Consider the following 24,898-nt stretch of genomic DNA (forward strand, 5'->3'; position numbering starts at 1 on the left):
AGTCGTGTCTCTCTGACTCGAATGCCATTATGATGAGGTTCTTTGGAACCCTCATGTTGCCATTATGATGAAGAATTGCATGTGAACATTGAATTATCATCCCATGATTTCAACTGCACATAAAAATTAATTCAATTTGGACCAAGAATAGCTTCAAAATGTCTTATAAATTACCTCTTGTGCTCAGTTGAGTAAGGACCTCCAAAATGCTCAAAAATGTTCTACAGTAGCTCTGAACTACCAATAAAGACAATGTTCAAAACCGATAGATTGAAAAATCTCTGAGTTAGCTTTAATTTCAAAATTTTGGACTTTAGAGGGGACAAAATGGACTTTGCTAGTTTGAAGTCGGTGGTTCATTTTCTCTGTGTCTGTGGTGTTGCCATATTTGCGACTATATCCAGGAGGGTGAAATCTTACTTGATGAACCTTGGGTTGGCTTGACTTGACCGAGGTCGATTGGGTTAGGAAAAGGGTTGACCTCGACCGGATCGGTTGAAGTCAATCATAAGAGTTGACCTGACTCAACTCTGCAAATTACAACGATTGTGAGGCCAATGAGGGGTCGCGTCTAGATTGGTGCTCGTCAGTTTGTCTGTTCAAGCCTTAACGGCGAAAGTATCCACACTCTTGCGGAGTGAGGTTCACCCTCTTGCCTCACTCACAACTTAAATGGTGCTCTGCTCTCAGCACCGTGCTCTGCTCTCAGCACCGCTTCAACCAATATGAACTTTCAAAGCATATGAGCTTGTCAATTGGGTTTTTGGCCCCTCAATAAGCCCTTGTGAGCATGCATCGTTGCTGTAATTGGTATCTGCAGATGCAAAAGGAGGAGCAGCTGGACTTTCATAGCAGTGAGAAGAGCACCCAGGTTGCACTATCGTACTCTTCCACCTGAATTCTCCCATTAAAACAAAATTCAAATACATCTACTGTGATATTGGATCAATGAGCTCCAGTCTAGAAAATAAGGCAGCTTGATCTCTCTTTGATATTAACATCTTATTCATGTACATTTTTTACATCTCCAGAAAAACAGCAAAAAATGGCTCCATGCCATAGACTTGATGAGCTTCCACACAGATATAACTGGCAATGGTCAGTAAATACTTTGCAGTGTTTCATCCAACTGTTTCAAGTAGCTCAGAACTACCTGCACATCTGAACTTCTATATATTGTTGACTTTGTCAACTTCTTAACAAGTGAGGAACCCATATTGATTTACAGGGTTTAGAAGAGGCACTATAAAAACAGTTCACAATTTCTGAAGTGAAACAGGAAGCCTTATGAAATCAATTATAGATTGAAATTCCAACATATGCTCAGGAGTCATCAATTTAGCGTTGTTTGACCATTGAGAGACCGTCCACATCCCAACTACCCCCCAAAGACAGAGAGCCACATGGAACCCCGCCCCTTATCCTTTTCTGAAGGTGCTCCAGACTTGCAACACGCTGCATAGAAGGTGTTCGTCCCATCTTGTTGCCCACATGTTGGACATCAGGGCTTAGCGGTGCAGCAGTGGGTGCAACAGAAGCTTGTGTTGTCACTTGTGTTCGACCTGCAGGCATGAAGGCATCCACTTACACTCGTTATGTAAATCACCATGCATGTTAGCTTCGACACTCCGAGGTGTTATGTTCCAAATGCAATATGAAGTGCTTTAGATTGACAAGCTTGTACCTGGAGAAGCAGCAGCACCAAACCGTCCTACCATATCCTCTGCCATTTTGACCTGCAGAAGGAGAATGACAGTACGTACTGTATGCTTAAAACGATAGAAACTGCTTAAAGTAATGCCCATGTACCTACCCCATCTTCAGAACGACAGAAGTTCCAAAGAAATAGAGATGATATACCAAGCAAGGGTTTTTTTACAAGCACTTATAGAGAGGTCTTACCTTAGCTCTCAGCACCCCTACATCTGATTTAAGAACACGATTGTCTACTAAGGCATCGCTCAATTTTTTACTCAGATCATCCAGCTGTTTGTACAAGGAAGAATTTTCTGCTCTCAGTTGTGCAACCTGTGACACCAACTACAGAATTAGAACTTTAAAAAGCATTGTTGTCCAAGTAAATGCAGCTCATGACAACCAAGAAGTATAGTGCAGGCCTACGAGACGATAAGACAAACACGATAAGCAGATTTCTGTGGCAAAGGCACCCTGCATCAAATGAGAGAAGGGCAAGGATCCTGGCCCAACCTGCAGCTCTAAATCATCAAGATGTGCCTGCTTTCTCCTTCTTGACCGCCTTGCAGATTCTCGGTTGGACATCTTTCTGGCATTGCATGCATCACAATCAGAAAGTTTAACAGAGAGTCCTGATCTACTTAACTAAGTCAATAAGAACCTACACATTCAACCTTGAAACTCTTATCCCAAACTTCAAAAAAGTCGTTACAAATCAGAGTGTTGAAACCAATCATAAATTTTAATATCCAAGCAATGGACCTTCTCATTCGCTTGATGTCACTAGGGCCCATTTCCTGTTCATGCAGGCCTAATTCCACGTCAGCATCTTCATCATCAGACTGCTCCTGAGAAGATCCACTAGTGGTCATTTTGGCAGCCATGGGAACAGTAGCTACACCTCGTGGCTTTGGAGGCAATGCTGGAGTTCCGATGGGCCCAGAAATACATCTCTCAACTGGACCAGCAGAACTGGCATCTGCATTTCACAGCCATTCTCTCCATGAGATTCATTTTGAAGTCTTAATAAGGAAAAGAAACCCCTTGTAGTACAGCAAGCTAGCTACAAAATTGAACACTTAATTTAGACCGATTTGTTCAACCAAGCATCCTCATCACATAGAAAAAGGGCCCTTTATGTATAGACAATTCCACTTCACAAGGAATCATCAAGCAAAAAAGGTACCAGTAATATCAGGTTCAACTTTTGAAGCTGCTGGCCTATCACCATTTGAGCCAGCATGGGCTAGCCTCTTTTGCGACTGTTGCACACCTACACCCAAGGGGACAAGTGTTTGAGACCTAGCCAAAAAAAAAGTTATTTCAAATTCACAAATTCAAGCCTGTTTCACCCTCACTGAGTTGCTCCCTCAAGTATATATAAGCACAGTTGAACCCCAAAATCAACATCACAACATAAACAAGGTAGTCTTATCACCTTTGCCTTGCTATGCATCAATCAAAGAACGTCCAAGGTGACAAGAGAGTCCCAAATGTGAATATGAATGTGTGTGCGCCCAGACCACATATGTAGACGATTCCAGTATATCTATCTATTTTATAAATTGAAAACTGTTGAAGAATGAAGGACACAAATAAAACAAAAAAGAGGCAAGTACAAAAGAAAAAAGGGGACGGAGCTATCAATCTTACTGACGTAGTACTTAAAGACATTTTAAACATCTCCTCGTTTATTGCCACTAAACAGAAGTGGTGTGATCTTATGACACCATAAAAAAAGCATTCACAGCTAAAGGACGGACAATGATCATCAGCGAGGCCAAAGTGGCACGTGTGCTTAAGCGTTCAACCATAGACGAGAGACATTGGACCCCAGTTCCTCAGGAATGTGATAAATTGTTCACAGACAAGGCATCACTAGCAGGACAAGGGTATATGATAGGTAAACTGTCAATCATACCAAGAAAGGTGCTTAGGTTTAGAGCTCACTGCCTTGAGCTATTAATAACTCTACCAGCAAGAAAGACATTGGAACGGGAAGTCCTATATCAACACATCCACTACTTACAGTTGTAAAAATGGACATGGACAAACTTCCTCAGTAGCAAATGGAGGCAACTAAAAACAAAGGCTGTGTTATAGGGTGGTAACTGAATGGCTGGAATATTGGGAGATAGACGTGTCAAATCTCCCTCACAAAGAAAACGAAACAGAAAACTTGCAATGCCAAAATTCATGCAGAAGCTATGACATGATCCAAAGGAGAAGATGCCCTTCTCTATAAAAGGGATATCGACTTATGGAAGTCAGCAACATCGTCCAGAGAACATCTATCTCATCAAGAGATGGCTAATATGCAAAATATGAACTTCCTCTCATGAGCTTGACGTGAAAAGAGGGAAATGGGAAGATATACCGAGAGAACAAAGGTTGCAAAATATGCCATCAGCGGGACATTGAGGATGCAGACCACATGCTTCTCCTATGCCAGACATATCAGCAAATCATAGAGGAATACAAGATACAAACTCTTCCACACATTCATATGCAGCCCCTTTTTCCGTAACAAGACAAAATAATGGTTCCCACATAAAGGAAGCCTTGAACACCACTTAATAGGGCTCGCACACTGGCAAATTGACAAGAGCACAACCACACCAGAACAGTGCTGTTGACACCTAGATAGAGAGCTGCAACTTGTTATCTTTAATTTAAAAAACCATCCTCTATCCTGAGCATATCACATGGACATTACTAACATCACATCATCTCTCTCTCTCTCTCTCTCTCTCTCTCTCTCTCTCTCTCTCTCCCCCCCTCGCGCGCGCGTGCACACACACTTATAACGGGAAGGCTTGTGAGAGACTGAGTTGGCTTGCATGCCTTTCACTCCACTTTGTGACAGTAAGAGTTGTTTTGCCCTTGCTTCATTCATATTCGCATGAGCACACTCAACATTGCTTTCATTACGTACACAGTGCGTAGCAATAAAACGGCTAGTCGAATGATATATTTGTTAAAACTCCCCTAGGTTGCTATATTCCGATTCATAAAGGATATTTTGCATGCCTCTATATATTTAGAGACTTGTTTCTTGATACTTCAGGCATTCCATTGAGATAGGGACCGCTCAATAGGGCTCACTCACTGGAAAACTTCACATTCCATGAAGGCGGGACTTGACAGAGGTTGCAATGGAATGGTCATTAAGCAACCGGATAATATATATGTTTGTACTCCAAGCGTTGCTTTATTCCGCTTGAAAATGTAGTGAAGTGCTTCTAAGTATTTAGAAATTGTTTTTTGGATAGTTCAGGCATTCCACTGAGGCGGGCTTGACGGGTATTGCAACGGAATGGTCATGAAGTTTAGACTGCAATTTTGCCAAACCATGATGCCAAATGGGGACATCTTCATGGATCCAACCCAATGCAAGGGAGGGGGAGGGGCAGCCAACTGGAGCAAGAAGAGGCACCACATTGGCAGAAAATGTCATGGCATCCACAGCCCATGGCATGTTGCCAGCCTATGGCCACCTGTCTTGCTGCAGTGGCTGCAGTGCCATGTGGCCTGCACACGCGCAGCAGCAGAGTACCAAAGCAAGAGGGGGCTATTTATAGGCCTCCCCAGCCAGTCTGTTGATTTAAAGACCCGGCTAGTCTGGATTTACAGACTCATCTAGTCTGGGGATTTGGAGACTCAGTCTGTGGAAGGAGCTTGCCCCAAAACCTATATAAGGAGGCATTCCCTTCTCATTTCCTCATCAGCTCCAAGCAGCCTCATCAGAAGCCCTCAGCCTCCAGCAGATCCATAAGGACCAGCAGGGTCTTGAACATCAGTTACGGAGAGGGAGAAATGGACAGTCTGCCTCTCTCCATCTCCATCTACAGGAAGGGACAGCCCTTCATCTACAGTTGCATTCTCAGCCTTTTGATCAACAGCTATATCTCAGCATATTGGAAAACAGTAATAAAAAAGTAAACACTATTTGCAGAGGGGGTGCAGTTGCAACCCAATCCCGCATTCCTTCTTACACACACACACACACTTTTTTTTTTTTTTTTGGTGAAACCAGTGACTATAAAATTAACATAAAATCAATGTACATGACATTAGACTCCAAAAGAGAGCCTAATGGAAGCACTCAAAAACAGTGAGAAAACACTTCAAGGCTAGTAGCATCCAAATCCCTCACAGCATAACTATCATATAAAGATTGCTTGAGGGACATTCTAAAGAAAGCATATGCCTGAGGGAACTGTTGTCCCATCCTAAAATGCCATCTCTCTGTCCAAATAGTCCATAGTACCCAAAAACGAGCCCAGTGAAAGAAAAGGAGAAATGGAGACATCTGAGATGAGAAGCATCCAAACATCCAGAAGAGTTTCCCGAATCTGATAGAGGGAAACCGAAGCCGCAGCAAATGAGAAACATGAGTGATCAATATCCGAGAGTGTGGGCAAGACCATAACAAATGGGAAACTGTCTCACGATGATGAGAGCAACAAGGGCAGGAAGAGGAAGCAATACGACGTGCTTCCAGTTTCACCCCAATGGAAAAAGCTCCCACTATACATCTCCAAAAGAAAAGCCTCTCTTTCAATGGCAATTTAGCTTTCCAAATTTTCTTGAGTTTTGATTGCCACCAAGATAAAGGCCTATCCAAATTCCAAAGAGTGTTGGCATGCTTATCAATCCATGGCGGTGGAAGAAGAAATCTGTAGACCATCGAGGATGCCAAATTATGCATTGAAAATGAACGGGTAGCAGGAGACAAGGAAGTCAGATTCCAGTCCAGTAATCAGTCCTGTACAAACAACGGAGGAACACGAACAAAAGGCTGCAACATAGATGTAAGTAGCCTCCAAATGGGCCTATGATGCAGACCCAAGGGGAATGTCCTGCAAGCTTGTGAAAATGAGAACACATAACCATGTTGATCCACCACATCTCCAACAAATCTTATGCCCAATTTCATAAGATTATATGCTTTAATAGGTGCCTGTAAAGCAAGTGGCGAATCAAATACCTTGCTCCAATGGATACTGTCCAAACGAAGAGAATTACCATGATGGGAGGAAGCACCTGACCATTTAGCATAAGAGAGAATTCTCTTCCAATCATGAATAAAAGCAGTAGAAACAGGACAGCCAGGAATTTTTCCCTGAAATGTAGTCATTACTGCTTCCCAGTGATCTGTAATCCAATGCCCATATGCATGAGACTTCATGTTTCCACACATAGCTGCTGACATAATAGCCCATGGCTGTTTTTGCTGAAAAAAAACAGAAATCATAGTGCTCTTTCTTGCCAACATATGAAACTGAAGATTAAGAATATTGAGTCCCCCATGAGTCTTAGAAGAACAAACAGACTGCATGGAAAGTAGTCGCAAAGCCTTCTTGTGAGATTTACTTTTCCAAAATATCTCCATAGCCTGGGACATATAAGAAGCCAAATGCTTAAAAGACCGGTGAAGAAGAGGCAAATAAAATTGCACATATGCCATAATGATAGACTGCACTATCCGAAGTCGAACATGTAAAGGCCAAGTTGACAAGTGCCAATATTCCAGCTTCTTGTTAATCTTTTGAAGCACCCATTTGAGCTGTTGTTGAGGGGTAATATTCCAGCCAATGGGATACCCTAAATGCCTCACAATGGTATGGGAAGAAATAATGTGGCCTGGCCACAGAAGTGCATGCCAATCAGCTTCTTTCAAAGCTAGAAGATTCGATTTCTGAAAGTTGATATGCAGGCCAGCAGCTATGCCAAAATCATCCAAAGTATGCATCAAATGAGAGAGGTCACGTTGAGAATTCCTGAGCATAAAATATGAATCATCAGCATATGCGGTGCGAGAAACGGCTGTGCACCTGAAATTTGCAAGCCATGAAGCTGCCCAGTATCTGCAAGATGGTCCATATGCAACAATAACGGATGAGTAGCAATGGCATACAGTAGCGCACTAAGAGGGCATCCCTGTCTCACTGAGCGGATCATAGTCCATGTCCTTGACAACCCACTGCCAAGCAGACACTGCGCAGTGGCATGAGAATACAACCAGTAAATAACATGAACCAGCCAAGGACCAAATCCCAATTTATGCATAGTCTGAGAAATAAAATCCCAATGGACAGTATCAAATGCTTTCGCAATGTCCACTTGCAGAATGAGAACATCTTGTTTAGAATATTTGGCATACTCAATTGCAAGCAAAACATTGGAGATATTATCAGTAATCTGCCTTCTGGGAACAAACCCATACTGCCTAGGATGAAGTCCTGCCTGCAAGATAAATCGAACCCTATGGACAATCATCTTGGCAATGAGTTTGTAAATGATTGGCATAAGAGAAATGGGCCACCAATCAGCCATTGTCTCACACAACCTTTTTTTGGGGATCAATTTGACAAGGCCATGCTTCCAAGAAGGAGGAAGAGATTGTTCTGCCCAAGCATGATTGATCATAAGAAGAAGAGTGTCCTTGAGATCATCCCAAAATGCAAGGAAAAATTCAACAGTCAATCCATCCCAACCAGGAGAGCTGCCTTTACGTAAATGACTCAAAGCATCATCCAGTTCATTATGCATAAATGGCTGCTCCAATGCATGAGCCTGTTCCAAAGACAATATAGGCTGAACATGCATAAGAAATTGAGACCTAGCTGCATTCACTTGCATCGAATAATCAGGCTGAGGAGAAAAGAGATGCTGAAAATGACTAGAGCATTGCAATTCCAATTCTGATTTGGAGGTGGTCCAGGTGCCATCATCCTGCTTGATCCTGCAAATATTCTTCTTTCGTCGATCCGCATGCAAACTTTTAAAGAAGGCCTTGGAGGAGCAACCCTTATCCAAAAGGGGTTTCATGCGAGCTCGGATTTGCCACTTCTTTAATTTGCGAAGATCATTTTGATGGATGATATGAACCGCATAAGCCCAAGAATCCTGTTCAGAGGAAGTGAGCTGCCTATAAGAGCTGATTACATCCATTTGTTGCTTGTGAGATTGAGCCCATTTCAGCTTAAGCTTGAGGTTCTCCATGTGACTCCATCCATAATCTTGAATAACAGCTTGCAGGCGATGTGCAAGACTGATCCAAGCAATATCCATATCCTCCTGAGCATGTAAGAGGAGGGGGCGGACAGCCACTCTCACCATATTCTGGAATTGTTGATGAAGCAAATAAACACTCTTAATATGGAGTAGACGACGACCAAAAAAAGGCATATCATCTGTCAACCGAGCTATAGATAATGTCAAGCATACTGGAAAGTGATCAGACAGCAAGAGGGAATGATCAACCCATAATGCACATGTAAAACTAGCATACTGCTGAGCATGCAACAAATACCATTTGTCAAGTCGAGCCCAGTAATGAGTGAAAGCATTATGACGGTATGTATAACCCATATCTCCATCCCTTGTTGAGAGCCACAAATCTTCTGCATGCAAGGAAGAAAGCATATCCTCCCAATGTCGAAGCTCAGTGGGGATCATGTGAGATCGGTGAGTGGTGTTGTCTTGCATGGCAGGCGAGTTATTAAAGTCCCCACACAAAAAAGCATTAGACAGCCATGGATATTGCTTGAGGGAGGCCCACATTTGAGCTCTTATCGCAAAAGTTTGAGAGGCATAAACCGATGCTATTTCATAAAGATCGGCATGACAGATGCATCTGATTACCATCCATCAACCCTGGGGGTCATTGTAAGCAACCGTGGGCTGCATATCATGTTTCACTAGCATGCATACCCCCGAAAAGTGCATTGTACCAGCATAAAAGATGTCATAACCAGCAAAGTGGCCTTGCTGGCCAGCCAAGAAGTGTTGATTATGTTCCTGTAAGGAAATAACATTGGGGTGCATTCTATGTACATAGTGCCAAAAAAGTCTCCACTTGTTGACATTGCAAAGACCTTGGACATTGTATGTAATGCAAGTAATTGAAGCAGACATGAGAGATATATACAGCCGAACTGAAAAACACAGTATAGGTACAAGACGTCAGGCATCAACCATGACATCGACATCCACCTGGCCTCCTGGATCAATAGCTCTATCGTCCTCATCATTGTCACATACAGGAATGCCCTTCTTGAGCACATCAACCCACAATCGAGAAGTCAGGCTATCAGCAGGGGTAGAGGCTTGGCCAGGGGTGGAAGTAGAGGCATCCCAATGCCGAGATTGTAATGGTCGTGGCTTAAGCGCAAACACCTTTTTGGGCTGCTCCCAGGCACCCTGGGGAGAGGCATTAGATTCTCGAATTTTGCCCTTTCCCTTATCCTTTTGCTAGGCTAAAACATGGACCACACTTTCCTTAGGAAGAGCAGATTTAGATGTCACATCACCCAACTTTCTAGGCATAGCCTTAGGCCCCGGACCGGAAGTTGGAGGAATAGCATTTTCTGGAGCAATAGCCGTGGGTGGGAGCTGGTGCAGAACTGCAAGACACTGTGAAGCTAGATGGCCAAACTTATGACAAGTAAAACAAGCACTGGCAAATACTCCCCATTTCAAGTCAAAATATTTTTCGCCCAAGGAAACATCCTCCACCTCTACCGCAATAGAAGGAGGGGTTGGTGATCTGTATCCCAAAGAACACAAAACCGATTTTGATTACCCGAAGGACGGGGTGGGCATACAACTTGCCCAAAAGTAGCTGCCAGACTTGGTAACTCAGCCCTCATATAATCCGGAAAATCCACTACCTCAACCCATTCAGGGTAGTGATGTCGAATGAGACCGTGATAATCCTTATTTAGCAACCATGGCATGACATGCACCATTTGTCTGCCATAGAATAGAGGGGACATCTCCAATATCTGCTGACGATATGAGGCATCCAAAAAGTGCACTTCATAGAAACCTCGAGAAGCAAAGTATACTCCTTCAACAAAGCAACCTCCCAACAAAGCCTGAACCCACTGAGCCACATCATTTGCAGAGGGTAACTTCCCAGGGAAAAAAATGATAACCGCTTGCTCGACAGAGGAAAAAACGGGCGACGTAGCTGAAGGAGGCTCCTGATGGGCGCAGGGGCAGAGCGGGCAGACCTGATGGGCAGCCAGAAGGGCGCACAGGCAGATGCGCACAGGGCAGCAGCAGCTCCGACATCTACACACACACACACACACGCACGCACACACTGATACACACACACACGCACACTACACACACACACACACACACACACACACATGCACACACATGCGCACGGCATACACACACAAGCACATGAGTTGTGTGCCTTCCAGTTCAGTACTGGATTCAACATCCACAATTAGATAATGGATTAGAGAGTGAATTAGCTCCCTTGCCTATTCCGTTGGTCTCAGAGCTTCAAAATTTCTTTCCTAAGATGTGGGGCACAGATGATGGAAGGTTGTCAGTGCATGGTCACCACACGCTCTAGTAAGTCAACCATGAGCTACAAGACACCTTCCAAACCTGGTATGGAGGATGAGCAATGTCTGGACTAGGTGGACCTCCGCCATCAACACTTCAAGAAGCTCCCCAAGGAGATGGCCACACAAGTTGGGCCACTTACATTTTCAACACTGGCAAAGATGACTTCCACTGTCATCGAGAAGCTTGACGATCAGCAAAAGGGAGAGTATCATAAGTTTCACACCATGTTTCAATTCCACAGCCAAATCGGGGGTCAAAAGGTCCTCATCATGGCAGATTCCAAGAGTGTATAGGACATCATCCCTGCCAAGCACGCTTGGTTTCTTGTTTCACCTACAAATACAGTCGCCTTGAACAAAGCATTCACTTGCCAATGAGCTGGAGATCATTTATAGGAGTTGCTATAGAACGGTTTCATTAGACCAAGCAATTCTCCATACGTAGCTTCCATGCTTTTATCCAAAACCTAGATAGTTCAACCAAGATGTGCCTGATTACCACGCACTCAACAAGCTCACCATGACGAGTCAGTTCCAAGTGCCCAAGATTGACTATGTCTTGAAATGACTCAATGAAGCCAAGATGTTCTCAAAAATGAAACTCAAGAGTGTGTACCATCACATTTGGATTCATGAGCCGAATAGCCCGTCAATTTTCTGCACCTCCAAGGTCAAAGACATTGTGGATTGGGAGTGGGAGTTGCCCACAAATGCAAAAGAGGCTGCATGTTCATGAAAATTTGCCAAGCATAGAAAAAGAACATCGAGGACCTAGCCAAGATTGTGGTACTGATCACCAATCTGTTGCAGGGGGTGAAGAACAAGAAGCAAGCCATCCACTTCACTCCAAAAGAACTTAAAGCCTTCATTTACTGAAAAGCAATTATCACAACTCGCAACCCTTTGGTTGGCATTGCCTCAATTGGACCAACCGTTTGATTGAGGGACGACCCCAACGTGACTACACCATCAAAGCAGTCCTATAGCAACATGGTCACCCCATTGTGTTTGAAGGATGCAGGCTGATCCCAAGTGATGCATGTTACTCAAGGTGCGAAAATGAGCTGCTAGCAGTAATCCATGCCTTGGCCCCTCAGTACATGAAGACATTTTTCATTTGGACAGGAATTCACAATATAAATCGATTGCTTGGCGTTGCAATAGCTTCGGACAATGCCTGCCATCCAATGATCTCGTTTGGCGTTGCAATGGCTTCGGACAATGCCTGCCGTCCAATGATCCAACCAACATGTCAAATGGAGCCAGAGATTCCAGCAATTCGTAGAAATGATAGAGTATGTTCCTGGATCAAAGAATGTGGTTGTCAATGCTCTCAGCAAGAAGGGCATGGTACCCTCCATTTCCATTGTATAAGAGTTTACTGTGAAGATCCACACTTTTCGAAAATGCAAATGTGTGCAATGCATGCAGAATTTGAATGTCGATTGGCCCTCCAATGGGAAAGAGCGCCCTCGTGAGAGTACTTGTTTCTTTTTCGACCTACATGCAAGGTGGGAGAGAGATGACGGATGAATGCAATGTGGTAGAAAGAATGCTACGTGAGATTCACAATGAAAGGGTGATACCCTTTCATTAATGTCCCTTGAGATCACTCAAGTTCCATCTTCCCATTTACACCTACCCTTAGCCTATGACCCATGCACCTACCATTCAATGCACTCTAATGCACCCTTTCCCTTTCCTATTGCCCCTAGGACCTAGACACGTGTGTGCACATCTTTATTACTAATCATTGGCCAATGTTACATAGTTTTGGCGGTACTATTTACACCGCTTGATCGATCATAAATACAAACATATAACCGCACCATCAAATTGGCGCCTAACAATAATAAAGTTCTAATGACTATTAATTAACTAAATAATCATTTCTCTTGTCATGACACTCCCTCCTGCTTGAATGAGCAGAAGTCCTCTTCTGGATTATTGCTTGTCTCTTCCTCTTATGTGCACTTTCTCTTGTTACTTCTGCCATTGCATCGCCTCTTTGTAATCTGCGAGTCTCTGTGGAAAATCTATAAAGAACTCTTCTTCCATCCATTGTGCATCACTAGCTGGCTGGTTTTTAAACTTCAGTAAATACATATATCTCTTCTTTCCACGAGTACTCTTCTCTTTATGGTACACGATCTGTTCCGGAGTAAGAACTTCAGTCCCATCTTCAAGTTCAGGTTCTTCTTGATGCCGAGTATCCAAAAACGCAGAAGTATCGCCATGGTATCTCTTCAAATTGCTCACATGAAAGATGTTCTTCATACGCCAGTGGGCTGGTAACTTCAGCTCATACGCTCTGGATCCTTCTTCTGGATATAAAGCTGCTGAAATCTGAAATGGACCATAAAACTTCGGTGCTAGCTTGACATGTTTGGTACTTCCTCTCACTGACTTGATTCTTCTTTTATCAATCTTCAATAAAACCCAATCATCCTCCTTGTAATAAACTTCTTTACTTTTTTTATTGGCTGCCTTGGATTGTTGAACCTGGGCCTTCTTAATATGTTCTTTTACCTGCTCAATAACCCATGACATATCCTCAGCAAACTGGTCAGTAGCAAAAATTCGCTCCCCCAAGTGTGTTATTGGAGTGGGTAAACATTGCCCATAGATGATTTCAAATGGGGCTTTCTTGGTGGAAGTATGTACAGTGTTATTATAAGCAAACTCTAACATGGGTAAGAACTCTGGCCACCTTCTAGGTTGGTCATGGACATAAACTCGAAGTAAAGTAAATATAGTTTGATTGGCATTCTCACTTTGTCCATCTCCTTGAGGATGGAAGGCTGTAGTAAATTTCAGTTTGGTTCCGAGATTCTCTAATAGAGCTGTCCAAAAGTTGCTAATGAAACGGCCATCATTATCGGATACAATGGATTTTGGTAACCCATGTAACCTGAAGATTTCCCTAATGAAAAACCTTGCTGTTTCAAGAGCAGACAACTCTTTTTTACAGGGAATAAAATGAGCTTGTTTACTCAGCCTATCTATAACAGTGAAAATCTGCTCAAACTGACCAACTTTGGGGAAACAAGACACAAAATCCATTGTAATGTGTTCCCACCTTTCCGAAGGAATAGGCAAAGGCTGCAAAAGACCAGCAGTCTTACTTGTGTCAAATTTAATGCGCTGGCATACGTCACATTGTTGAACAAAGGTCGAAACTTCTTTGCGAAGTTTAGGCCAATGGAAGTATCTCTCAATATTGTCAATGGTCCCTCTAATGCCTCTATGTCCAGAATATGGACTCGCATGTAACTCACTCATGACTAGATACCGAAATGTTTTGGGTACACATATGGCACGTCCCAAAAATAAGTATCCCTCCACGATGGAATAAGCCTCTAAATCCCCGACCTCATTACGCTGAATCTTCCCATAAATGTCAGCGAAGTCCTCATCTAAAGGATAAGCTTTAACCATTGCTCCTAATGATTTCTCCTTAATCACAGAAACGTGATTAACTTGGGGCCGTCTACTCAAAGCATCAGCTACTAAATTCTCCTTTCCTGGCTGATATTCGATATTTGGTTGCCCAAAGGATTGAATATATTCAGCCCATTTGATTTGCCTTGAAGAGACAATGGGTTGAGAGAACAAGTGCTTGATACTTTGATGGTCAGTCTTAATCTTGAAAGCAGAACCATATAAATAATGCTTCCATAACTTTAGAGCATGAATGACTGCCAATAACTCCTTCTCATACGTGATATATTTCAATTCAGCCCCTTGAAGTTTTCTACTCTCATAAGCAATGGGATGCCCTCCTTGCATCAACACTGCCCCAATCGAGGTACCACTTGCATCCGTACATACAACAAAGAACTCTTTGTCCATGTCCGGAAGTGTTAACACTGGTGCAGTCACCAATGTTCTCTTAAGCTCCTCAAAAGCTACTTGGTGAACCTCTCCCCACTCATACAAGGAATGCTTCTTCAACAAATCTGTTAGTGGGGAAGCAAGACGTGCAAAATTCTTAATGAATCTGCGATAATAACTACACATCCCTAGGAAGGATCTCAGCTCATGTATGTTTTTGGGTATTGGCCATTCAATTATGGCCTTGACCTTTCTAGGGTCAACCCAAATTCCCTCGACACACACAATGTGTCCCAAATACTCTATTTCTGTCTTGAAGAACTCACTCTTCTTGGTATTTAGGAACAATCGATCCTTCCTTAGGAGCTCCATCACCTTAGCAAGGTGATCCTTATGCTCTTCCTCATTCTGGCTGAACACTAAAATGTCATCAAAAAAGACTATGACAAATTTTTCCAAGTAGGGTCGCAAAACCCTTCTCATCAGCCTACTAAAAGTGGCTTGAGCATTAGTTAGGCCAAAAGGCATGACCAAAAACTCATAATGTCCAGTGAGAGTGCGAAAAGCAGTCTTATGTTCATGCCCAGCTTTCATACGAAGTTGATGATAACCAGATTTCAAATCCAATTTGCTAAAAACTTTAGCACCTTTAAGCATATCCAATAAATCATTCACTCTTGGAATCGGATACCGGTTCTTAATCGTAAGTTTATTCAAAACACGGTAATCTATACACATACGATATGATTCATCCTTCTTCTTAACCAATAATACAGGTGCTCCAAATGGAGAACTGCTTGGTCGAATCAGGCCTTTTTGCAACAGATCTTCAATTTGTTTTTCTACCTCCTCCATTTCTATCCTATTCATCCTATATGGGGCTGGCTCTACATGGAGGAGAAGCTCCTGGCTCTAAGTCTATGGCATGATCATCTTCTCTCTCCATAGGCAATTCAAATGAGTCATCTCTTGAAAATCAATCCTCATCAACTCTAAGGAGCTCATTTCTCTTCCGATCTTCTTTTGAGATATGAAGATCTCCTGAATCCCGTATATACACAAGATTACAATCTACCCCTCTTTTTACCAATCTTTTCGCTTGGGTAGGAGTAATCAATGGAATTGTATACACGTCCCAATCCCCTACGATCCTTATGTTTTCATCCTTATGTACAAAGCAACAATGATGAGTATGAGGATGAATAGCAGGGTTAAAATCATACCGCCATGGTTTACCTAGAATCATGTCAACGTCTTGTAAAGGGGCTACTAGAAAATCCCTTCGATCTCTATATTTTTGTATACGAAAAGGAATATTTCGTACTATGGATGTGTCTTCTTCATTGTGTCCCCTAAAAGCTCCTGAAAGCGACATGTTTTTTATAGGTTCTGGTTTAAGATGGAGTAATTTTGCCAATCTATCACTTACTAAGTCATAATTACATCCATCATCTAGGAGAACCACTATTCTCTGTCCATTCACGAATCCATACACCTTAAAAAGATCATGAGGCCCAAAGGTATTGGCTGAATGGACAGCATTCACTATTGGCTCAATAGTCACAGTAGATTTCAAGGGTGACAAGGTAGAAGCCTCACCCTCCTGCTTGGATGCCTTGGCTTTCCCTTTTATTGAATTTGTCTTGGCAATCTTAGCCAAGAGAACGGGACACTTATGCCATACATGCCCTGGCTTATGTTTCTTACAACCGAAACATTTTCCTTCCTTAATCAACTTCCTCTTCTCTTCGTCAGTCATAGAAGGAAATGGCACCCATCCAGGACGTGATTGGCTGTTCACATTCCTTACAAGAGCTTTACCCTTCCCTTTATTATTCTTAAACCGGTTTGGTTTCCTAAAAGTGGGTATATTATTGGTCTTAGATGATGACCCATACTCCTTATTGAAGGGTTTACGAGGATTCAATTTTCTCTCGGCTATTTCAGCCAGCTTAGTGAGGTCCTTAAGCGTGGTCGGGTTAAACATTTCAACCTCGTACCTTACTTTTGGGCTTAAAGCTGCCAAATACTTCTTTCTCCTATCTTCCTCACTCTTTTCAGGTAACTCTAGAGAGAGTTTCCAAAATCTGGCTGTAAAATCTGCATTGCTCTCATTATCGAACTGCCTAAACCTCTCCCAACGAAAGGTTTGGTTCTCTTCATGCCTCGGTGGCATGAAAGTGGTTTTCAGTTGCTCCACAAATTTAGCCCATTCATGAATAGGCTCTTTTCCTATTTGTGACAAGGACCACCACATTAGAGCATCCTTCTGCAGATGCAATGTGGCAAGAGCAAGCTTCTCTTGCTCGGTCTTGTTTTGATGGGCAAAGTATAGCTCAAAATGACGAAACCAATTGAGGATTTTGTCAGCCTCCCTTGCCCCATCATATTTGGGGAACTCAATTCTCTGTCGCGGTTGGAATTTGGACCTCTTAGAAGGGTTACTCAACTCTTCATTCCCGAAGTTTAAAGTCCTCTTAGTCCCTAATCTTGTCATAATGGACTGCTCAATCATATTGCTGAGCTGGAAAACCAGCTTATCAACAGAAGTCTCCTCTCTTCCTCTTGCACTTGGATTAGAATCCATGTGTATTGGGTTTTGAGTTGAAGGCGTGAACTCGTCACCTTGTTCTTGGCTGGTCTCATTTCTTCTTTCATTACGAAAGGAGAACTCCCTATCAGGAGGTTCTTGAAGGAGAGACTGCTGTAAATCTATTTGTGGGTTATCATACTCAAGATGTGTATAACTCTCACCTAATCCATCCTCTTCAAGAGGGGGTGAAGGTGTTCTTTCTCTCTCTCCTTGGGGTAATGGAGGAAAAGGAATAAGTTCATTGTTATATGTCCCTTCCCCTTCCATTCTTTCCTTTTAGTAATACAAGAGAGAAAATGTCTTGCTGTAATTTCAAAAAAGAAGGTTTATTTTACAGCAAACTTCAAGTGTTGTAGAGGTGGTGGTACTTATCCGACTCCCGCTTCGTTTGTGTTGAGAAGACACTTAAAATCACCTCCTTTCCCTTCTCTTTCAAGCTTTTCTTCTTGTATTTCTGCTGTAAACTGGTACGCTCCGTTTGGGCTACTTGTTTTGAGCGGATTGGAACTCTAGATACCGTTATAGGGGTTACTTGATGGGTGGATCACTCCCTTAAAATCTTATTCCGATCCGACTTCCGGTTAGGTAGAACGGGAATCCCTTTTTCTCACGGTTTAAGGGTACATTCACATGGGGGGGGCAAAAGAGAACACCCTGTTCGCCGTTCGCCGTTGAAGGCCAAAATTTTTCAGAAAAATCCCTTGTCTCAGAACCTCGAGATCGGTCAGTCGTGATCCTTTTCCGCCAACCTCTCTTGCGACTTCCGTCGTTCGCAACTGTCGCCCTCTTCTCGTCCCGCTCGTGGATCGTCGCTGCTCTGATACCAAATGTGAAGATCCACACTTTTCGAAAATGCAAATGTGTGCAATGCATGCAGAATTTGAATGCCGATTGGCCCTCCAATGGGGAAGAGCGCCCTCGTGAGAGTACTTGTTTCTTTTTCGACCTACATGCAAGGTGGGAGAGAGATGACGGATGAATGCAATGTGGTAGAAAGAATGCTACGTGAGATTCACAATGAAAGGGTGATACCCTTTCATTAATGTCCCTTGAGATCACTCAAGTTCCATCTTCCCATTTACAACTACCCTTAGTCTATGACCCATGCACCTACCATTCAATGCACTCTAATGCACCCTTTCCCTTTCCTATTGCCCCTAGGATCTAGACACGTGTGTGCACATCTTTATTACTAATCATTGGCCAATGTTACATAGTTTTGGCGGTACTATTTACACCGCTTGATCGATCATAAATACAAACATATAACCGCACCATCAAATTGGCGCCTAACAATAATAAAGTTCTAATGACTATTAATTAACTAAATAATCATTTCTCTTGTCATGACATTTACAGTGTACACTCCCTGACATGAAAACCAATATCATGAACTCCCAAGTTTCAAACTCACTGGAATGTTGGACAATCCAGCAGTTACACCATGTATGACAGGTGCTTGTTCTAAACAGGACACCTTTGTGTTCTTCACAATTTCCGGTTCCATTCAGCCTTGTTACATATTGCTCATGATTGGTGAACCCCTGGGTATATAGAGCACCCTTGAGAAACAAAAAAATGAAGATTTTCTTGCCTCATCTTTGCCTTTGAGCAAATCTATATGGACTTCATCACCGACCCTCACCTTCCATTGATTCCAAGAACACCAATATGCCTGACCATTGTAGAAGGGTTTAGCAATTTTGGCAAGTTGATTCCATGTAAAAGCACGATTAACATAAAGAACACAGTCAAGTTGTTTCTCTATTGGTGATATCCTATGTGTGGTATTCCTACGACCATTGTGTCCGAAAGAGACTCCCAAGTTTACGTGTCAATTTCAAAGGGCTTTGTTTGACAACTTTGGTACAAAGCTTAATTTTTCCAGCATCTTTCATCCTCAGTCCAATGGTCAGACCAAGATCTACAATTAATGGCCTTTGATACATTGAAGTGTTATATTTTAAATATAACAGTCCCAATGGGAGTAGATTCTATTCATTGGTGCGAGGGATCCTCAACGACACTCATTCAACCAATGTGGGTTCCTAGGACTACCTATGAAGCCGCCTTCGGGTCAAAGTTCAAGACTGTTCTCACTAGGACCTCTCAGGCAATGCATGAAGCAGAACGCATCAACCAGCCCTATGAGCAGATCATGAAGATAGTCCAAGATTATATTGGCAAAGTCCAAGAATTTTACCAAACCTGTATGTGTGTGTGTGTGTGTGTGTGTGTGTGTGTGTGTGTGTGTGTGTACCTTTGTAACACTAGAATATATATATGCACACACACAGATATATATCTAGATGAATCCAAGAACATGCCCAAACTCATCCTCTAAAAACACAACATAGCGCAGTTTCTACATACATACATACATACATATATGTATGTACACACACACACACACACACACACACCCCTTTGTAAGACTAGCATATATCCAATAGTACAATTTTAGATTTTTTGATGTTCTAAAGTCCAAAAATCTACACAGAAAATAAAAGAGAGAACGAAAGAGAAGAAAAATGAGGTAACAATTTTTTTTTTTAAACAAAAGGAAGATGTGTGTGTGTGTGTGTGTGCGTGTGTGTGTGTGTGTGTGTACATACATACATACGTGCATACATATATTTATTTATTTATTTATGTAGTATGTGTGTTAGTGTGTGTGTGTGTGTGTGTGTGTGTGTGTGTGTGTGTGTACATATATATAAAACCAGCCTATACTGAGATCTTTTCTTGAGTAGTAGCTACTTTGTTTTTTGAAGCAGCTATGAATGTAATTATTATATAGAAATAAAAGCTTTCTTCTCACAAAAAGTGTGTACATATATATATCTATATTTGTATAGATATATCTATATATCTATATATACATATATATCTATATACATGAGACACACACACACACACACACACATATATATATATGATACGTAAATATATATAAGGCCAACAAGCATAGACAAGATGTTGGATACAAGGAAGGGCAGTGGGTCTATCTTCCCATCATGAAAAAAAGACTCAAGCATTTCCAATACTACAGGTCATCAATGATGTGCCCATGACGTTGCAATTACGCACGACATAGATGATGCATCAGAAATTCCATGTATCTTGCTCAAGCCATATGTGGGCCCGGCAATGACAATAAATACCAGAAGTGGAGCAGCCCAAGATTGTTGACGAGGCAGAGGTGGTTGAGTGATAGCAGATTTCGCTTAAGAAAGGTACAGGTAAACAACCAGAAATGCTTGTAGCGGTCACGTTCAAACATCAGGGCTCTCAGAAAGCAACATGCAATAATGACTTTTCCACCAATTATCTCACTTCGTTGCTGCTTTGGTATTCTGCTGCTGCCGTACCTGTGCAGGCCCCAGGGGCATGCACGTGGGCTGCTGCTGTCTGCTGCTGTTATGTTCTCAGCCATTTAAGCAACAGTTATATCTCAGCCTATTTGCAAGCAGTACTAAAACAGTAAATACTCACTATAGAAGGGAGGGCAGTTCCAAACCAATGGCACATTCATTGTCACCCACACACAGACGCAAGCACGAGTTTGTGTGCCTTTCAGTTCAGTACACAGTTCCGCATCCACACTTAGGTTAGAAAGAGAGTGGAGAAGTAGAAGAAGACTATGGCGCAATGATCAGGGCTGCCACATGGGCAACGAAAGGCCTGCCATACGGGCAGCAAGGAGACAAAGGAGACGCTGGCAGACCTGCAAACATGCAATGGAAGATTTGACCGAGGATAAGCCTCCATGGGCTGTGGATAAAGGCATAAGTGGCACACATATTGGCCAGCTCTGCAGCGGGTATGAGCCCATTTACAAGCCCAGTAAATGGGCCTGTATACAGGCTGAAAGGACCTTAAATAAGGGCCTGACCAGTCAGCCAGGTTGGTAGGCAGATTTACAGACCTGGTGGTTGTGGGAAAAAGGCCAGCCTGCCAGACCTAGAGGGTGAGGAGAAGACTAGTCCCTCACCTGCATATCGAGCACTTGAATAAGCCACTGAAAACTCCACAAAGGGAGCACGTAGCTCAGAGTGTGAGGTAGAATTAGGATCAGAAAAGGAAACTCTCCACTGAGAATCCAAAGGCAACACTTGCTGCAGGTGGTAGAATTTCTGTGGGAGCATCAACCTGCATTGTTTTGAACTACGTTCCGGTATTACTTCAAGATATTTTGGCTGTTCGTGTATCATCTCAGATCTGAGTGTCACTGTGAGTGATTCTTGTCTACATATGTCAATTGAAGTTAGATCTACTTGAGTTTCTCCCTTCGCTTCAAGATTCTTCCTTTGGTATTCTAATCTTCCGGTGCATAGAAGGTCTAGCAAGATATCAACATGTTCAGGGTACATGCCTAGATTCTCCAACATTCAATGGCTTCCCTAGGTCTATGAAAGGTGGGTTTCACTCATTCACTATTTTCAATCCTCTGTCAATTGGACCTCCTAAGTAATCTCAAGCATTGTGCCACGATCCATCCATTGGCTGCAAATTGTCCATGGTAACAGAACATAAGATGACTAGTACATTGACAGTGGTACCACAACAAACAAAGGGGAGTGGTACAACTCCCTTCAAGCCATTGGATCCGAGATCATTCGTTACAGTGGCAGAAGACTCCAACTGCCCTTTGGAGGAAATTGATAGTGTACCATCCTCATAAGCATCAAGGTATTATCTGAGTATGAATTCTCTTTCCATTCATTGCAACCACTAAGAATGGAATGAAGGTAGCATCTTCGACAATAACATGATAGTTATTTCAAACAAGGGCCTCTACAAAATGCATATGAGGAAAATGGTAGAAGGCCTAGTTACCATCACCATTCACCGAATGTTTGTGCTTCTTGCATGATGGGCAAGCAAGAAAGTTGACTGTTTCCCAAGGAAGCCTACTTCAAGGCAAACAATGGCCTCCAAGATATACACTTAAACACAATGACCTCCAAGATATACACTTAAACAATGACATGAATGTTGAGGGAGATCTCGAGCCACTGCATCTTCACAAATGATACCTGGCCAGACAACTGAGATTTCCTCAATGGTACATAGTTACTTTATATCTAGTACATCAGAAGACGACCCTGATTCACTAGGAGACTAGAAAGACCAAGCCAACTCGCTGACTTTGTCTTGATAAACATTCAGGAGCCAAAAATATCTGATGAAGCAGGACAGGACCCAGAAATCCATAAAGATTGAAATAGAATACATACATTGGAAACATGCTTGGGTCATTGTAGCCACGCCCACAAAAAGGAAACTCGAATGGGTCTTCCAAGTGACGTAGAAGTATAATGGCTCAATGGGACCTCCGAGGAGAGACAGAAGAGCACCTGTTTGATGTGTTTGATGAAGCAGAGCGGGACCCAAAATGGGAGAAACCCATGAAGGGGGAAATGGAATCCATACTTTGGAAACATACGTGGGACATTATAGCATGGCCCACAAGGAGGAATATCATGGGTTACCCTAATGGGTCTTCCAAGTGACGTAAAAGTCCAATGGCTCACTGGACCTCAAATGGGAGACAGAAGAGTACTTGTTGAAGCTGCTTGGTATCCAATCAAAGAAATAGTCTAGCCTTTGGACATTCAGAGAGGGGGAATCAATGCTCCACTTCACAAGACCAAGATGTAGATGCTCACACCACATAAGGCCTGAGAACGAGCATAGGTGAAGGGAGGATGCAGTGGCATTCAAAATTCAGCCATCCATAACAGATAATGTGGCCACTTCACAGCTTTACAGCCATACATGATGGCATGGACTGCAGGTGCTCATTTGGCACCTGAAGTGTGACATGCCACCGCTGCAGGTGCTGATCTGGCATCTGTGCAGCAGGCTCTGAAATAGGAGAAACACGGGGAGCCTAAATGTGTCTTCTAGTAATCGCCCATGGAGGATAAAGCCCCCCCCAAACTGTCTCCTTCACACACATTTGCGCATGCGTGAGCAGCTGCGTGCATATGTATGTATAAACACAACACGCACGTAGTAACAGGCATGGCAAACCTCTATCATCGTATCCCTCGTCCACAGGAGCTATTGTGACCGACAGAATTCCCGCGTTCAATGGGCATGGTTACCGTAAAGACGATGAAAATAGGGAAAGAATGTATGACTAAGGAGAGCAAAGTCACAGAGGATAAAAATGAGGCAAGAGAAGGACAGAAACAGACCCGTGTGAAAGCGACGGCGGCACAGGCAAGATCCAATTGTTGCTTCAAAAACTGTTCGTATTCCTGGGGATTATTGTGAATGAGATTGGGTAGCTCGTTCTGCAGCCCCGTGAATAACGGATTTAAAGCCCCAGAAACTTGCTGCTCAGGCAACCCCGCTCTTACAACGTTATCTTTCTTCGTACGAGCGGAACACTGATTATCGCTGCTTGTTTCGAGATTCGCAGGCTTCTCGTCAGCATCTACAATTTCTGAAAGACTTACATCGCCTGGTAGATTTCCTTTCGTGGGAGTGGACGTCTTACTATCAGGATGTGCGGCAGCCACTGCCGCATGTTGCTTTAAAAATTCTCGGAATGCCCATACTGAATCAATGCGACTCATTGTCTTACGGACCTCTTCCCTAAAACTAGACTCGCCATCAAGTCGACAATTTTCCTGTACCAACGAGCTCTCAAGCGCGAAGCCAGCACCAGAGGCCCCATAATCGTGTCCCTCGCCTTGGGTGTCCGATTTCCAGAAAGTGCCAAGGATGTCGTCCACAGAAAAGTTGCGCTCCATGTTTCCGTCTCTTTCCGTCTTTGCTGCAAAAGTTCGCACTGGTACGTGCTCTTCTGAGATTCCACCTCTCCTTTCAGGCCTCTTACTCTGCTTAGGGTGCGTCAAGCTATGAGAAACGATCCGAGCGCTCCTGCTTGTCCGAGATACGAGCTACTATCATACCCCTTGTTGTCAAACTATCTGTTTCAAGGAGAGGCCAAGGCAAAGGGGAGGAGATGAAGAGCAGGGGGAGCAGATAAGATCTTGAGCTATGACGTGGGGAGCCTGGAGGCAAGATCAAGATGCACAGATCCCCGTGGCTGGCGGCGAATGCTGGTCGGTGGAAGGCAACCGAATTCGATTTGCCTACTTACAAGTTACATGTACTTCGCACGTTGAAGATGTTGACCTGTAGTCACCACAAGTCAACGGCTCACTCGTTGACTTGGAGCGTGTTCACAACGCACACTTGAGCGAGCAGGTGACGGGTTTGGGTTCACGCACAGTGGCGGTTTTGGAGGGAAAACCTGGTTGTTGCAATAGGAACAAGTGAAAAAAAGATGAATGACAGATGTCATTCAATAGGCCTGCCCAAAATAAATGGGGAGGCGAAGGGGGGGGCTAGGGACGAGTGGTGGAGTGAGGGAAGCTAA

General features: G+C 43.1%; 1 protein-coding gene across 1 annotated transcript; it reads right to left on the reverse strand.

The window, feature by feature from the left end:
* Nucleotides 1–883: 883 nt before the first annotated feature.
* LOC147900717 (basic leucine zipper 63-like) lies at nucleotides 884–24,601 on the reverse strand. Its single transcript, XM_087375854.1, has 7 exons — nucleotides 23,706–24,601; nucleotides 2,882–2,957; nucleotides 2,458–2,674; nucleotides 2,209–2,284; nucleotides 1,903–2,028; nucleotides 1,685–1,736; nucleotides 884–1,562 (listed from the first exon to the last, which is right to left on the reverse strand). Exons 1-7 carry the CDS (start codon nucleotides 24,264–24,266, stop codon nucleotides 1,339–1,341), a joined length of 1,332 nt encoding a protein of 443 aa, XP_087231980.1. The 5' UTR covers nucleotides 24,267–24,601; the 3' UTR covers nucleotides 884–1,338.
* Nucleotides 24,602–24,898: the final 297 nt, after the last annotated feature.

This window comes from Dipteris shenzhenensis, chromosome 6 (assembly GCF_047967505.1).
Source record: "Dipteris shenzhenensis isolate YYH24624 ecotype China chromosome 6, Dip_SZ_1.0, whole genome shotgun sequence".
NCBI classification, from domain to species: domain Eukaryota; kingdom Viridiplantae; phylum Streptophyta; class Polypodiopsida; order Gleicheniales; family Dipteridaceae; genus Dipteris; species Dipteris shenzhenensis.